This window comes from Lygodium microphyllum, chromosome 12 (genome assembly GCF_053477565.2).
Source record: "Lygodium microphyllum isolate KBCC chromosome 12, Lygodium_microphyllum_v1.1.10, whole genome shotgun sequence".
NCBI classification, from domain to species: domain Eukaryota; kingdom Viridiplantae; phylum Streptophyta; class Polypodiopsida; order Schizaeales; family Lygodiaceae; genus Lygodium; species Lygodium microphyllum.
Genome location: NC_141146.1, coordinates 86,829,888 through 86,844,985, shown reverse-complemented (window position 1 = coordinate 86,844,985; position 15,098 = coordinate 86,829,888). Strand labels below are relative to the sequence as shown.

The window sequence follows — 15,098 nt, the reverse complement described above, 5'->3', positions numbered from 1 at the left end:
GAGTTTTTCCAATTATACCAGCCTCTCACCTCAGGAGAGCAAATACGCAGCCTTCGAGATCAATATGGGAGGACTCGTTCTAGCCCAGACGAGGTGATGGAGATTGCCACTGATTACTACAAACGCCTTTTCCAACAGGAGATGGCCTCAGCTAGAGGACAGCGATGTAGGTAGCAGGTCTGGGATCACATCCCATCCCTTGTCACAGAGGAGATGGGACGCTCCCTTCTAGCCCCCTTCACAGAGAAGGAACTAGAGAAGGCTTTCCATACACACGACGGGCAGAAATGCCCTAGAGAGGATGGCCTCTCTAAGGCCTTCTTTACAACCTATTGGGAAGTGGTGAAGGACCCCCTACTGATGGCCTTCCAGGAGATTTTCACTTCAGGACAAATGTGAGGGAGCCTTTCGACAGGTCTTATCATTCTTCTCCCCAAAGGGGGAGACTGATTAGAGCTTTCCAAGTGGAGACCGATCACCTTATTGTTAGTGGCCTATAAGACATTGGCAAAGATGATTGGTAGGCGACTACGCCTCGTGCTGCCAGACATCATCCATGACACACAGATAGGCTTTGTCCAGGATAGGAGTATCCTAGACAATGTAATTCACCTTCTTTGAGGCGACAAAGTGGGCTCAGCACAGTGGGCAAAGACTGGCCGTACTACTCTTGGATTTCGAGAAAACTTACGATAAGGTGGACTAGGGTTTCCTAGAGGGCACCATGGTGAGGTTGGGTTTTCCCCAGGCTTGGATTCACAGGGTCGCCGCACTTTACAGATCGGCCACCAACAGGGTTCTCATAGGTGGTAGGCGAGGGGAGGAGTTTCGGCTGGAGAGATCGGTCCGGCAGGGCTGCCCCCTGGCCCCATACCTGTTCCTACTCTTTGCAGGGGTGATGTCTCACTTCCTCAGGTCCCATGTGAGCGGATTACGCAACCTCCGGCTTCCCATGAGAGAGGAGACTGAGTTACTAGACTCAGAGTATGCAAATGATACAGCACTCTACATAGAGGACGATGAGTTGATGTTGGAAAGAGTGAGGCTGGCTCTTTAGGTGCTCTGTTCCGCAGCAGGAGCGAAAATCAACTGGCAAAATTCAGTTGGTTTCCTCACAGACCCGAACTCTAGCACGGAGTGGGGCGTCCACCTAGGATTTAGATGGGTGAGCAGAGGGCAGACCGTCCAGTACCTAGGGTTCCAGGTGGAATTCGACATCACTCCCGCCCAACAGTTTCTTCTAGTCCTCGATTCTATTCGGAGGAAGCTGACCTACTAGAGCACAACTCGCCTCTCACTAGCCGACCGAGCCCTGGTGGTTAACCAAGTCCTCCTAGCAACGGCATGCTACATCGCCTCGTGTTGGTGCTTCTCCTCATCCTGCGTAGTGCATCTTCGCCATCTAGTGCGGAACTTTCTTTAGTCCAGGTCAGACAGCTCCACGGATTCCCGAGCCGAGGTGGCGTGGGCGACCATCATACAGCATCCGTCCGAGGGAGAGCTTGGGATCATAGACCTAGAGTTTCAAAGTATGGCCCTCTTGGGCAAGCTAGTTGTCCATGGCCTCACACCGGGAGGGCAGACCTGGAAGATCCTATTCCAGAAGGGTCTTCAAGATTGTAGACCGAGGCTTGGCAGTGAGTGGAGGCCGTCCCTGAGATGGATCTTCACGTCAGCCCAGATCACCCCCCCCCAGATCACCTTTCCTACGCAGCTTACTCCACGTGTGACAAGGCCTCCATTAGGCCCTAATCCAAAGCCCCCCAGGCTGCCAGGAGGAGATAGACTATCAGTCGGTGATTTGAAACCCCCAGGTCAAAGATCGGAAAGGGGCACAGATTGAGGAGCGCCCCCACATCCAGTGGGCTGGTTGGGAGGCCAGCCCGGCTCGTACCATCAGGACATGGCGGAAGGTATACAGGATGGCGGACGAGGAGGTGCTGCAACGAGTATCAGGCTGCCAGAGAGGAGTGGAGTTGAGGTGAAGGGAGATAGACGCAGCAATACCTCTGGAGTGGCTTGCTCCCCTGATATGAGTGCCAATAGAGCCCGGGGAGGTATGGGCCGCCAAGTTTTTACCAACAAGCATCCCCCTACAGATAACAGGTAGAGTGGGCGGCGCCTCGCAAGGGACTTTCTTCACTGTTCAGGAGGGGGGGCGTCTAGCAGAGAACTGCAGGATGAGGGGATAGCTGCCCTTTCGTGGAGGAGGATTCGGGTGGTGGGCTTTCAGGGGAAGACATGGCGATTGGACCCCTATGTTTTCTGGAAGGAGCTCAGGGAGTGGCGCCTTTGGATCTGGGAGGGCAGACCACTTGATGAGCTGGAGTGGGATCCAGAAGAGTGACTATGGTCGACCACTGCAGTCGCCATGAAGCCACCGAGGTTCCTCAAGTACACTGCCAGGATTGGCAGACACGTACTAATGCAGGAGGATATGGATTGGGCGCCGTCACGTAGCAGGCAAGGTGGAGCACAGCATCACGGAGCCGTTCTGACGGACCTTCTGGCACCGCCTATGGGATAGCTGGAGGCCAAGGAGGATATCGTATTTCTTATGGCTGGTGGCACATGGAGGCTTGGCGGTGGGAAGTTGGCTTGCCCAGATGCAGGAGGGAGGTTGTAAGCGCTGCACACAGCAGCCTCTGGAAACCCCAAAGCATTGCCTTTGGTCATGTGAGGAGGCATAGCTCGTGTGGAGAGAAGCATGCCACATCCTTCGCCCTACAGCACCCAACCTTGGATGTATCTCATGGGGAGCTTTCTGCTGGCAGGCAGTCAGCCAGGGCCGTCACCTTCTATATGAGGCCGGGATGCAGGATATGATATTCATCATCGAGGCAGGGTCGTGCGCAGTGGTCGGTTTGGAGGCTCTACCCATCCACCAGGTACTGGAGCCCACAGCAGACCACTCTGAGGTATGGGAGATCATAGGGAGTCTTACTGGATGGCATATCTAGAAGACGCGGTGTCAAGAGACTTTCGGCAGAGAGAGACTTTCAGTATAGGTGACCCTAGCAAAGCTCTAGACCTCCATCATCCACTCCCTTTGCAGCCGTTGGGATCAGGTGCAAGGCGAGTCTAGGGCTCATCAGGAGCTCCGTGGTCATTTCATGCATACCTGCCGCGGCCAGGACCTGTTTTTCGTGATGCAGGCAGGCAGTCCCAGATGGCGATACACCCCCCCTCCATGGCTTCTTGCCCCCACCCCCCCCAGACCACCCTGAGAGACTTGTATACATGATGTATTTGTGTTTCTGCATCAGCTCTAGCTAGTCTGCTGAGCATGAGCACTTCGTTGTAATCAGTTTCTTTGAGTAATATAATCAGCCACATTTTATTTGCAAAAAAAAAAACAATGCCAATACAATAATAAATGCATTACAATACCTAGAAATTCAGACTAAGGATGCTAAAGAAAACAGAGTTTCACTTTACAAGATTCACGTTTAGGATATGTCATCAGTCTGCAGTGTTATGGTAGAGCAAAGTGAAATCTTTGCTACTACGTTGCAAGCCTAAAACATAATTAACAAGCACTTAACTATAGTTGCAGCATACTTGAACATCAGCAAATAAGAGTGACAATGCCATGATAAATAGATTATACTACCTAGAAATTCTGCCAAAGAAAGATGAACAAAACAGAAGTTCTGATTCAAATAAATCTGACAAAGTGCGTCACTGGATAGTGATGCACACAAGTACTAAATAGATTTCAGCAGCCAGCAATCATTACCTGGGTAAACTCATGAAGAATATCCCTATGTCGTGCAAGCTTTTGTGTTATTGAAGTTGTTGGAGTCACAGCTGCTGCACAGCGACTCATCGAATCATTTACATCAAGCAACTTTTCCAGCAAAGATTCTATTTCCATTTCCAAAGATTTCCACGAGCCATCTCCTCCTAGAAGATCACTCGTAGAGCTACTTTCCATATATCCTGGTCAAGCAAGCAGATGTTAGTTCCAAATGCAACCTATCATAATCAGGCTTAGCTGCTAGACTCAGATAGGTCTTTTCTCTAAAGCAGATGTCTTTCAGATTTCTGTTGGTAATATACCAGGAATGAGGAATCACTTCACTTCACTGTTATGAAAGATAGCATGCTTACAAGGGAGGAGGTTGAGTTGATAAAGTACATTGGCTGCATTAAGACAGAGGATTAGAGTGGTAGCTCATTGTGAGTGGAAATGGTACATTTCACAATGGAAATGGTACATCAACACCGTCCAGTTTTTCATACTCAGGAGGGCTACAGATTTTGGACCTATCGCAATCCAAGATGGTCAGTGTGCTGAGACCCCTCTGAGGATAGGGCTCTGGACATTTATTTCTTTCACTACACAACTAGGTTGCAGAGAAGAATCCAGATAAGCAGGATCAAGGGAGTCCTACAACAGCTTGTCATTGCTATACCCAGGGCATGTCTCTAGTTGCAGGGAGACTCAATAGCATGAGCAGGAGGTGTAAAGCTTTCTTACATGCTTGGGAGTCGAGCATCTTTTTGCATCTAGGCATACCCCACATGCTTGGCAGTATGGTCTGCAGGACTAGTTATTCTACTAGCCTTGTACTAGACCTTGCTTGAGCAAATAGTCAAGGATTTGTTCACCCATACATATTTTCGTTTCATACATTTTATATATTGTAAGTATTTATCTTAGGTATAATTATTACTAGAGTGTTTTTTTACTACATTGTCATTTTCTTGGGAGAAAGAAGGTTGGCTGCTACTTTGATTAAAACAACAGCATAAACACATGGAAAGGGAGAGGAGAGAAACATTGGAACTAAATTTTGAAATTGGATCAAATATATGTTTTGAAAAGATAATTGAACTATACAATTAAGTAGCTGGATGGCTTAATCAGCTAAAGCTTCTTAAAGATTTATGTGGTAAACCATTAAATCCCACTCTATGACCATGAGCACAACCATCTAAGGCCCCATTATTAAGGTCCCAATATGGTCTAACAATTGGTCAATTATGTACCTGTACCTTTACTCCAAGATTTTTGACCAATTTGATGCTGATGATCAGAAACACAATTTAGACCAATTATGTAGAGGAGAGGATACTAAACAACGAATGGACAAAAGAACTAAGATGATAATGTATTGTGCAAGGGTGTTTATATAGATGTGTCAGATGCTGGATAAGAGCACAAAGTAAACGCCTAAGAATTGTGGTACAAGGAGACCAAATGGAAAATGGGCAGCCCCTTGGCCACATGTGACCAGCCAATTGAACCACAAGTGCCCAAACAACAAAACCCTTGGTGGGAGTGTTCTTTTCGCCATACTAATGCCATCAACAGCAATCCTACCTTCCGTCATGAAAGTGTTACAGATTTGGTCATCTGCAAGATGGGCACAATCAAGGCATGGCAGTTTAGGGCAGTTTTCATGCAGTTTCGAGCAGGTCGGACAGTAGTTTGCAGTTGCCAGCATGTTTTGGTCCATATCATGAGATGTCTACACGAGTTGCCATGTGCAGTTCGTGCAGTTTCCAACTACAAAGCGGGGTGATGAGCATCCCGTTCTTGGAGATTTGGGTGACACTTGGGCACCTTAGCCAATGCCTTCGAAGCCACTGCCTCTTGAGGTTACGCCATCAACAAGAAGATTGCTTCACCACTGGATTCACCTTCAGAGTCAACATCAGTGGATGTACTAGAGCCTTCAGCAGAGGCAAAGCACTGAGGGGAGTACCAACCTCCTCCTTGGTGGGCACATGAGACGCGATGCAGGAATTGAGGGAGTTCCTGACGAGTGGTAGCTTAAAGATGGCCCACAATGATCTCATGTGTCAGAAGTGATGCAGCAATGGAAGCATAAACATGTGCTGAAATAAACTGTTGAACACAAGACAAAAGAAAAGAAAGAAATAACACAATACAAATGAGAACTCAGATGTATACTCGGGAAATGGAATCCATATACCAAGGCATGAGATAGTACAGATACAATGTGAGTCACCGGCTGTGGAGGCACTGGCACCTGCTTCCTCTCTCCAAGGACTGTCCAGTGATGAATGAATAAGTGGAGAAGGGAGCCAAACAATATGTAGGACAAATAAGTGCCCAAAATATGACTGGCCAGTCAGTGTTAAATGCTGGCCACCTGGCTGCAAATAATGCCCAAACCTCAATAAATAATGACAAATAAAATGCCTAAATAATCTATGTGCCCAGCCTACTGAACCACAAGTCCAAACTCAACCATGAGCTAACTAATCTGCTAACACCCTCTCTCAGATCATGGGTGATTTGATACAATACAATATACAATGATACTGTCGCATCATAGTACATACAACAATGTCAACCAGAGTAGAACCATAGATACCCAAGTAGTGGGTATGCAAGCCACCACCAAGGTGCCCTCAGAGAGAACCTGATGTCGATGTCGATCGTACCAGCTCCTAAAGATAGAGAAGATCATAGCAACTCTCAATGTCTGTCAACAATGCCCCTGATGTAGCATACGTGACCATCCTGTCACCAATGACGCAATGCATAAATGACCATGGAGTCCTCGTCTTTGGCCAGACCGCCAAAGTGTCCCCTCACGTGAGCTCCAAACGAAAGCCACCCACTCTCTGTCAAGTAACCAGCCCATCATGAACCTGGATGTCAATCCCAGCTCCAGGATTTATACCTGCCAGACTTCGGTAGATGCGTCAGGGATGTCCCTCTCTGGATCCTGTGCATCTGTATAGAAATATAGATGAGGCGCGGCAGCCCCATCTCACCACCCTCTCACACTCCCTCTCTAGCACTAGAGAGTCATGAGGGATGACCACATCACCACCACTAGAAAGCAGCTGAGGAAGGGGCCACTAAGCCCTTCCCACGAACAGAAAAAGAGGATCCCTTCCGTGCCTGGAACTTCACCTTGGCCGGAGGATCGAAATTGAAATCTGAGGCAGATGAGGACTCGTCAGAGGAGTCCACATCCCACTTCGTCTTCTACTCATTTTTCTTCTTGGAAGCCGCTAACTCATTGTAGTCCTTCCTTAAATGACCTTTCTTGCCACAGTGGTAACACTGGGCCTTCGACTTCTACATCTTTGAACCCCTCTCTGAAGCTGTAAGAGCCTCACCTGAACCTCCATATAGCGTATCATCAGTGGATGTGCATGGAGCAGCCATCTAGAGAGGATTGGGAAAAAAAGTAGAGAAAAGAAGGATTGGGAAAGGGAACATAGCCAAACCACGAGCACAGACTGCAAAAAACAAGAGTTCGCATACAGTATAACCCAAAATTTGATCAAAAGAAGCCAAAATCTGCTGCACAAAGTCAAAAAATCAGTTCAAATCTGCCAAAAACAGCAAAAACGGCCTGTTCTACCAGTCGCCCAGCCCAAAATAGTGCTGAAAACAACAAAACGCAGGCTGCACACTGCATAAACAGGTGTAGGGAACTGTCGCCAGCAGCCTGATGATGAAAACACAGGCAGCAGGAGGTGTTGGACAGCAGGCAATGACAAATCTGCAGAAAACGCAGGTCAAATAGGTCACCTGTATGGAGCAGCAGCTGCCTAATCAGCAAGGGTGAAAACAGTCCAAAAATCAATAAGAAAACACAACAGGAGCACAAATCCTAAAATCTAATACCATGTCAGAAGTGGTGCAGCAATGGAAGCATAAACATGTGCTGAAATAAACTGCTGGACACAAGACAAAAGAAAAGAAAGAAATAACACAATACAGATGAGAACTCAGATGTATACTTGGGAAATGGAATCCATATACCAAGGCATGAGACAGTACAGATACAATGTGAGTCACCGGCTGTGGAGGCACTAGCACCTGCTTCCTCTCTCCAAGGGCTGTCCAGTGATGAATGAATAAGTGGAGGAAGGAGCTAGACAATATATAGGACAAATAAATGCCCAAAATATGACTGGTCAGTGCTGGCCGACTAGCTGCAAATAATGCCCAAACCTCAATAAATAATGACAAATAAAATGCCTAAATAATCTATGTGCCCAACCTGCTGAACCACAAGTCCAGACTCAACCATGAGCTGACTAATTTGCTAACACTATGCACATTCCACGGACCTTGTTTGTACTAATTACTATTTGATGACTTGTGCCATACAGAATAGAGAGCCCACCCTGATTAAGGAGGCTTTATAATCAAAGCATTGGCAAAAACCTATGGAGCAGGAGTTAGAGGCTATTCGAGCGGAATGGCACTTGGGATATTGTGCAGCAGTTGGGCTTATAAGCAATTATGATCATTCGATGGTGCTTTGGGTGGGCTTGCGGAGCTCATTTCAAAGTGTTATATCTTAGCTTATTTCAGGTTGTTTTGGTGGCTTGTGTGCCCAGTATTTGGTGATATAATCAGCTTTTGTATTTAGTAAATGCAATGGACTTTGCATGAAGCCCGACCTCTTACTTTATCAAGAAAAGATAGTTTGATAATTGTGCTCAACCATTGCCAATAGCCGTGTATGCCAAAGAAGAAGCTTGCCATATTTCTTTGTGATCTCTACATGATCATTTTGGAGCTATATCTAATCCTTGAGGGGTTCTCTCCCTGCCAAATGTACATTGTGTGCTCTGCATAATCATCGTTTTTTTGTAAAGATATATAGCCTATGCATGTGTCTTGCACTATGACTCATGATAAATGATGTAAAATGATGTCCTTAAAGACCAAGAAGATGAACCATGTACCTTTATCCTACCAATATGAGTTGCTTAAAAGCATTGAGACATTGTATTGATTTGCTTTGGTCCCTTGCCAATTATCAAGGGTGGTGCCTCCTATTGTATCTTGGGTCGGTTGGGTTGGGGATTTGGGAGGAGTTTTGTGTTTGTCAGTGTACTACAGGAGCCCATTTGTCAATGCGTTGGTTTCTTACATGAACGGGTTTTAGTTACACGGTTGGGTTGTGTTGCCTTGCCAATATATGGTAAATCAGTGGATATCTACATCAACTATCCAATCTAAATATGATGATCTAGAAAGTGCAACCCCCTCTCCATAGAGAATCCAATGCGTTGGTTTCTTACATGAACGGGTTTTAGTTACACGGTTGGGTTGTGTTGCCTTGCCAATATATGGTAAATCAGTGGATATCTACATCAACTATCCAATCTAAATATGATGATCTAGAAAGTGCAACCCCCTCTCCATAGAGAATCCCATGAGAATGGGTGCATTGTAAACACCATAGCACCCACATTGCAACCTCCCAACAAGAACGGAGAGCATTCTTCATAAAGAACCTCAAAACGGCCACATAAGTAGAAATGTCTAGTCGAGTGTGGCCAAGGACCCAACTAGACTATGATAGCAAGGTGCTACCACAAACTCCACATTGCCCTATAAGGAGAATTTGGACTCGGGGTTGATAGGAAATGAAATAGGCTTGCAAGCAGCCATGCCAAAAGCAGTAAGCATCTCAATGATGTAACATTGTTACAAGATGAAGATGCCTTGAGGTAACTAATAAACTGGAGAAGCTCGAGGACTATCATATCAAACTCTTAAGGATCTCCCACATATAAGCAACCTACTATGATGCTACCTGCAAAAATCAAGTCATCAACATACAAAATGATTAGCACACAAAGGCCACCCTCCAACCAAAGTAGAGATTGAGATTGTGATCTGATCTCCAAAATGTGCTTTCATCTTGAGGACTAACATTAAATTGCTTTGGAAGCTTCATTCCAACGTTTTCTTCATGCCAATTATCTCACATTCATCAAGTGCAAGTGATCATGCCTTCTCAAGCCCCACTTTCCACTTCTACATTTAGGTGTATTTAATAGGATTTCTCTACAATTACTTCTAGGATCAATGTAGCTTCTTGGAGCCCTTTGTGGTGGAGTCACAAACTCTACAAAGGTAGTCAATAGGACTACTTTGGGAGCGGAATGTCAAACCTTGATAGATCTCTTTTAAAACCAACCTTATTGTTTGTGATTTCAAGTCGCATCTATACCATGAAGGATGGAATAATTGACCTACATCATGATGTTTCAATATTTTTAACCATTATTATGATTGTATTCCCACTTCTACTCCAAACCTCATGTGTTCATGCCCCATCTAAAATCTGAGAGGAATCGTTTGCAATACATGTTATTTGCCATCTCCTGGTTGTGAGTCTTGTCATTGAGTTAGTGAGGGATATCATGGAGCTCTGACATTTATTGTCTGTTTGTGGTTGATTTGGTCATTTTGTCTATTGACTAATTCTCTTGTGGTCTGACACTTTAAGTGCGCTCGGACATTTCAGGCCACACTCCCTAATGCTCTCTCTTTCTTGTCTTTTGGTACAAATACCATATTGTGGGTCTATCCTCTCTTACCAACACCCTTATTCATGCATCCCCCATTTGCTTCGGGCTGCCATCTTGTATCTTGTTCATTAGTTCTACCATATATGGAGTTTCTTCAACTTCTAACTTCATTTCTTCATTCCTTCTTCCACTGCCATTCTATCACTGTGTACCTTTCCAAGAGATGTAAAAGATGGCTTACATGTTGAAGCTTCTAATCACACTAGAAGATTCATAAAGTTTTGCATGTGAGCCTTGTTACGCCTTTACGTGGAGATGTGCAAAAGAAAACCATTGATGATATAGCTAGAGGTTGAAGAACTTGATAAGATCTTGGTTTCTAAACAAATATCAACACATAAGAAATGTTTCGCAATGGGCAAACTTTTCCAATACTATTTGCTGAAGTTTCAAAACTACGCACCAATTGATGCAAAATGGATGGAGAGTGACTTAGCAAATTCATCTCAATTGTTACGACTTTACCTTGGTGCTTTTTCATTAGAGCACACTTTGGTCATGGCTCAATCTATCTCAACAGAGCATACGTCTAGAGCATTGCCTGGTGCTCATGATAGGCGGTGGTGCTTCTACTTCCTTGATACACACAAGCTCAATTATTTGAAAGTTGGTGGTGGGTGATTTTTCAGATTTCAGCCTAGATACTCTATGTTGGTTGTATATTTACTTTGAGACTTCTACAATCAATGTAGTGGACACTTATGTTTCTACAATCAATACAATCATCATAAGCATCAACTTCCACCACAAATGATTTTACCAAATCTGGAATGATAAAAACAGTTCTGAAAGTGAGGATTGTTTTCAGCTTTGTATGGCCATCTTCCCTTTCTCCTTCCATTGGAAGGAGGTCTTCTTCTTTGTAAGGTCATGAAGAGGAGAAGCCATATGTGCAAAATGCTCGATGAAGTAACAGTAATAGGAGCATAAGCCAAGAAAAGATTACACCTCATGTACATCATAGAGATTAGGCCATTTTTGGAATATCTTAATCTTTTTTGAATCCATCTAACCTTTAGGACAGATGACATGCCAAATATAATTTATTCTATGCATGAAAATTTTACTCTTTTTATCACTAAAGAGTTCATTTTGTAGGAATAATTGTAAATGGTCTCTAAGTGTTGATGATACTCCTCTTCATTCTTACTAAATACAAGAATATCATCAAAGAAAGTATCAACATATTGTCGATGATCTCTAAAAATACACTCCATCATTCAATTGAAAGTGGCTAGTGCATTTGTTAATCTGAAAGGAACCACCAAGAATTCATAAAGACCAAATGAAGTGTAGAAAGCAGTTTTGTATATACCTTGTGGTAATATCCTAATCTAGTATTACCTTGTGGTAATAACACTCTTCAAATCAATGTAGCTAGAAACCTTGGAGCCTCCTAGACAATCCAAAATGTCATCAATTCTAGAAATGGGAAACCACTTCTTCAAAATGATTTTATTAAGGACTTCATAATCAATGCACATTCTAAATATACCATCCTTCTTCTGAGCAAAAAGAACCGGTGAGCTACTTGGCCTGATTGGCCCACAGTTAAATAAATCTTCTACTTACTTTTTTATTCTTTCTTGCTGAGGTTAGCTCATACAATATGGTACTATATTAGGAGGAGAACCTTTAAACAAGATGGTGAGCCACTTGGCTTGATTAGCCCACGGTTAAATAGGTCTTCTACTTACTTTTTTATTTTTTCTTGTTGAGGAAGGCTCACACGGTATGGTACTATACTAAGAAAAGAACTACCTAGAATAATATCGATGAATGGTCTTCTAGCCTTTCTAGGGGAAGTTGATAAGAAAGATCTTCCAAAAAACAATCTTTATTTCAAAGAGTTTAAGTTGCTCTTGGTTTTCAACTTTCATGTTAATCTTTTATATCACTGACTTAAAGTAAACAACATTGAATACAATCCTTAATTGCTCTAGAGACTTGCATATGGCTTACTATAGGCATCGTATCTCCAGTTACTCCAATGCAAACCTTATACTTCTTGGCATTTTTTGTGAGTTTAATCTTTTTTTCTCGAAAAAGATGACTAAGTCTACCCATGGTTCCACGGTATACCAAGAATCACATCACAATTATCAAGATCTATGATATAGAAGGTGTCTTCATCGTTGTAGCCTTAGATTTGAGATTTAAGGCCTTGTTGGGTCTCTCATTTGGCTCATCTACACTCAAACCGACATTTTTTATACTTGAACCAGCCTTTAGGAATCTTCTAAAGAGCAATGAACATAAACTAACCTATACATATGAGATAAATCAGCAAATAAACCAAGAGACTCACAAAATAAGAGAGCTAGAATGCTTTTGCACAATAAATGATACACGATAGGCTCCAAGGTTGGCACCTTTCAATAATTCTGAATCGTTATTCAAAGCTTACACAAATTACCTATCACAAACCAGCATTCTCTAATTCCCATGTGTCTTACTCTTGAATCAACCCAAACTTGTCTCTAACACGGTGTCCTCCATTGCTCTCATCAACCTTGATTAAATGCATTAAAAATCGTCCACTCACACAAAACAAGTGAATGCATATAAATACATTGTTAGAATTTGCCGATTCTATGGGCAGCGCCCAATGTAATTTGTGTGGTGTGGACACTTATTAAAGTGTCAATGTAAGGTGTGTACGCCTAGTGTCTTAGAAACTTAAAGTAGTGGCACTAGGCTCTAGAGTAAAATAAACCTAACTCTAGTTAGTTGGTGGAAGGCTGGTTAGGTCAACCCTTGACCTAAACATAAGTTGTACTTTCACTCTATTTTTCATTCTTGCAAGTACACTACTCTTTTTGCTTCAGCTCACTCTCTAGTTGTCATTGTCTCTCCTCTCTCTCTCCATAGCTGGCTGCCATTTTCCAACATTTGGTATCAGAGCAGCTCGTACACGCAGATTCTGTTCAGCCACCGTTAGCCAGTGCCATCCCGCCCAAGGTCCTACTGCTGCCAGCTTGGTTCTCAGCTCGAGGAAGAGTTTTCAGCTGCAATGAGGTGCTGCTGAAGTGGAGGAGCTGTAGCTGAGCCGTCTCTTGTCTACTCCAGATCTATCCAGTTCAGCCATCAGCTCTAAATCTGTCCATTTGCTCTAGATCTGTCCAACTCAATCATCTACTCGAGATCTGCTGTTTTCAGCCTGCGCACAGCCCTGCACGCAGTCCAATGCACAGTCCCACATGCAGCCCGAGGAGCTGCTGTTTTGGAAGAGGAGCTGCTGCTGTTTTCAGCTCTGCCCGCCATTTTCTCAGTCCTGCCTGCCAATTTCTGCAAACACTAAAAAGTGCAGAAACCCTAATTTTCAGATTTAGGGTTTTCTAAAAATTTCTGGAATTTCCAGTCTATTTCAACCATCTCTTCTCGAATCTCAGCTCGTGCTGCCCAAAAATTTGGGGCTTTTGCTAATTTTTGATCCCGGAGATCGAATTGACAACCAATTTGAATAAATTTCTCAATTTCTTGGACATTCCCACCAAAAATTTGGGGCTTTTGCCCAATTGGAGACCCTTTGCGCAAATTGTTACCAAACTCATAGACATTATGCAATTTCTTCCACATTGGCTCAAGAAAATTTGGGGCTTTTCAGTTTTTTGGATCCGGCACGCATCAGAGGCATATTTCAGCTGCTATTCACTGCTTGCACGCATCCCAAGGCGACATTTCTACAGAAATTCCAGCTGTAAGGTACAAATTTCTTCAATTTCTTTGAAATTTTAGAAAGAAATTTGGGGCTTTTGCCCGACAAGCACTCCAAGGCAAGCAACAAGCAGTACAACAGCATTTAATTGTTGTTACAGTCAGATTGGGCAGAAAATTTTGGGAAAATTCAGTAACTTTGGTAAGAATCAGCATTAAGTTGCTGTATTTTGTACTTTTGTGGGCACACCTTTCGAGGCGGGTGTGGTACATCAATATAGTGCTGTAATTTACTAGCTAAGTGCTAATTTTGATGGCATTGTGCACATTTTGGCATTTGAGTGATAGTTTGGTACTTGTTTCTTAATCCCGTGGGGGATTTTGGTACTCTGAAGAGTATACTCTATACTTCAGCATTGAAGTATTTGGCTGCAGATTTTTGTCTATCATTGACAGCATGGCACGTTAGGGGAATAATGATCAGAGCAACATCCTTGGTATCCTCACTCAGGAGGACAAACTTGATGGCTCAAACTACCCACTGTGGAGTTTTATGGTCTGTAACCTTCTTGTAGCGAAGGACTTGTGGGACTATGTTACAGGTGATTTGCAGCGACCAAGAGGTCTTGCACCTCAGACACCTCAACGCAACGCTCAAGGACAAGTTGTTGGTGCTGCTAGTGGTGGTGTTGGTGCTGCTACTGCTGCTGCCTTTCCTCTCCCTCCTACTGAGGATCAGAGGAAATGGGACTCAAAAGATACACAAGCACTTTCTTTGATTGCCTTGTCAATGAAAACGGCAATTATTCCGCACATTCGGTCTTGTAAGACCTCAAAATCAGTATGGGGTGTACTTGAACGTATATTTGCACCACGCAATGAGGCCAAGATATCCTATCTCCGCAGAGAGCTGGCCAATGTGACCATGGATGAAGGCATGACAGAGCACCTTACTCATATACAGGATTTTCGTGAGCAACTGCTTAATGTTGATGAAATCATTCAAGATGCTGAATATGTAAACATCACAATGAACTCTCTTCCAAAGTCATATCTTGGTTTTCACACCTCTTTGATGTTGTCTTTGAGGGGGGGGGCAACAGTCCCTT

The 15,098-nt window shown here is 43.8% G+C and overlaps 1 protein-coding gene across 1 annotated transcript in view; it reads right to left on the bottom strand.

The window, feature by feature from the left end:
* LOC148028003 (Golgi SNAP receptor complex member 1-2-like) overlaps window positions 1-15,098 on the bottom strand; it is a 72,579-nt gene that overhangs the window by 34,248 nt on the left and 23,233 nt on the right. The window contains exon 3 of the mRNA XM_087688980.1: window positions 3,740-3,942. Within this exon, the coding sequence (XP_087545106.1) occupies window positions 3,740-3,942 (203 nt within the window). The remainder of the gene's footprint in view (window positions 1-3,739; window positions 3,943-15,098) is intronic.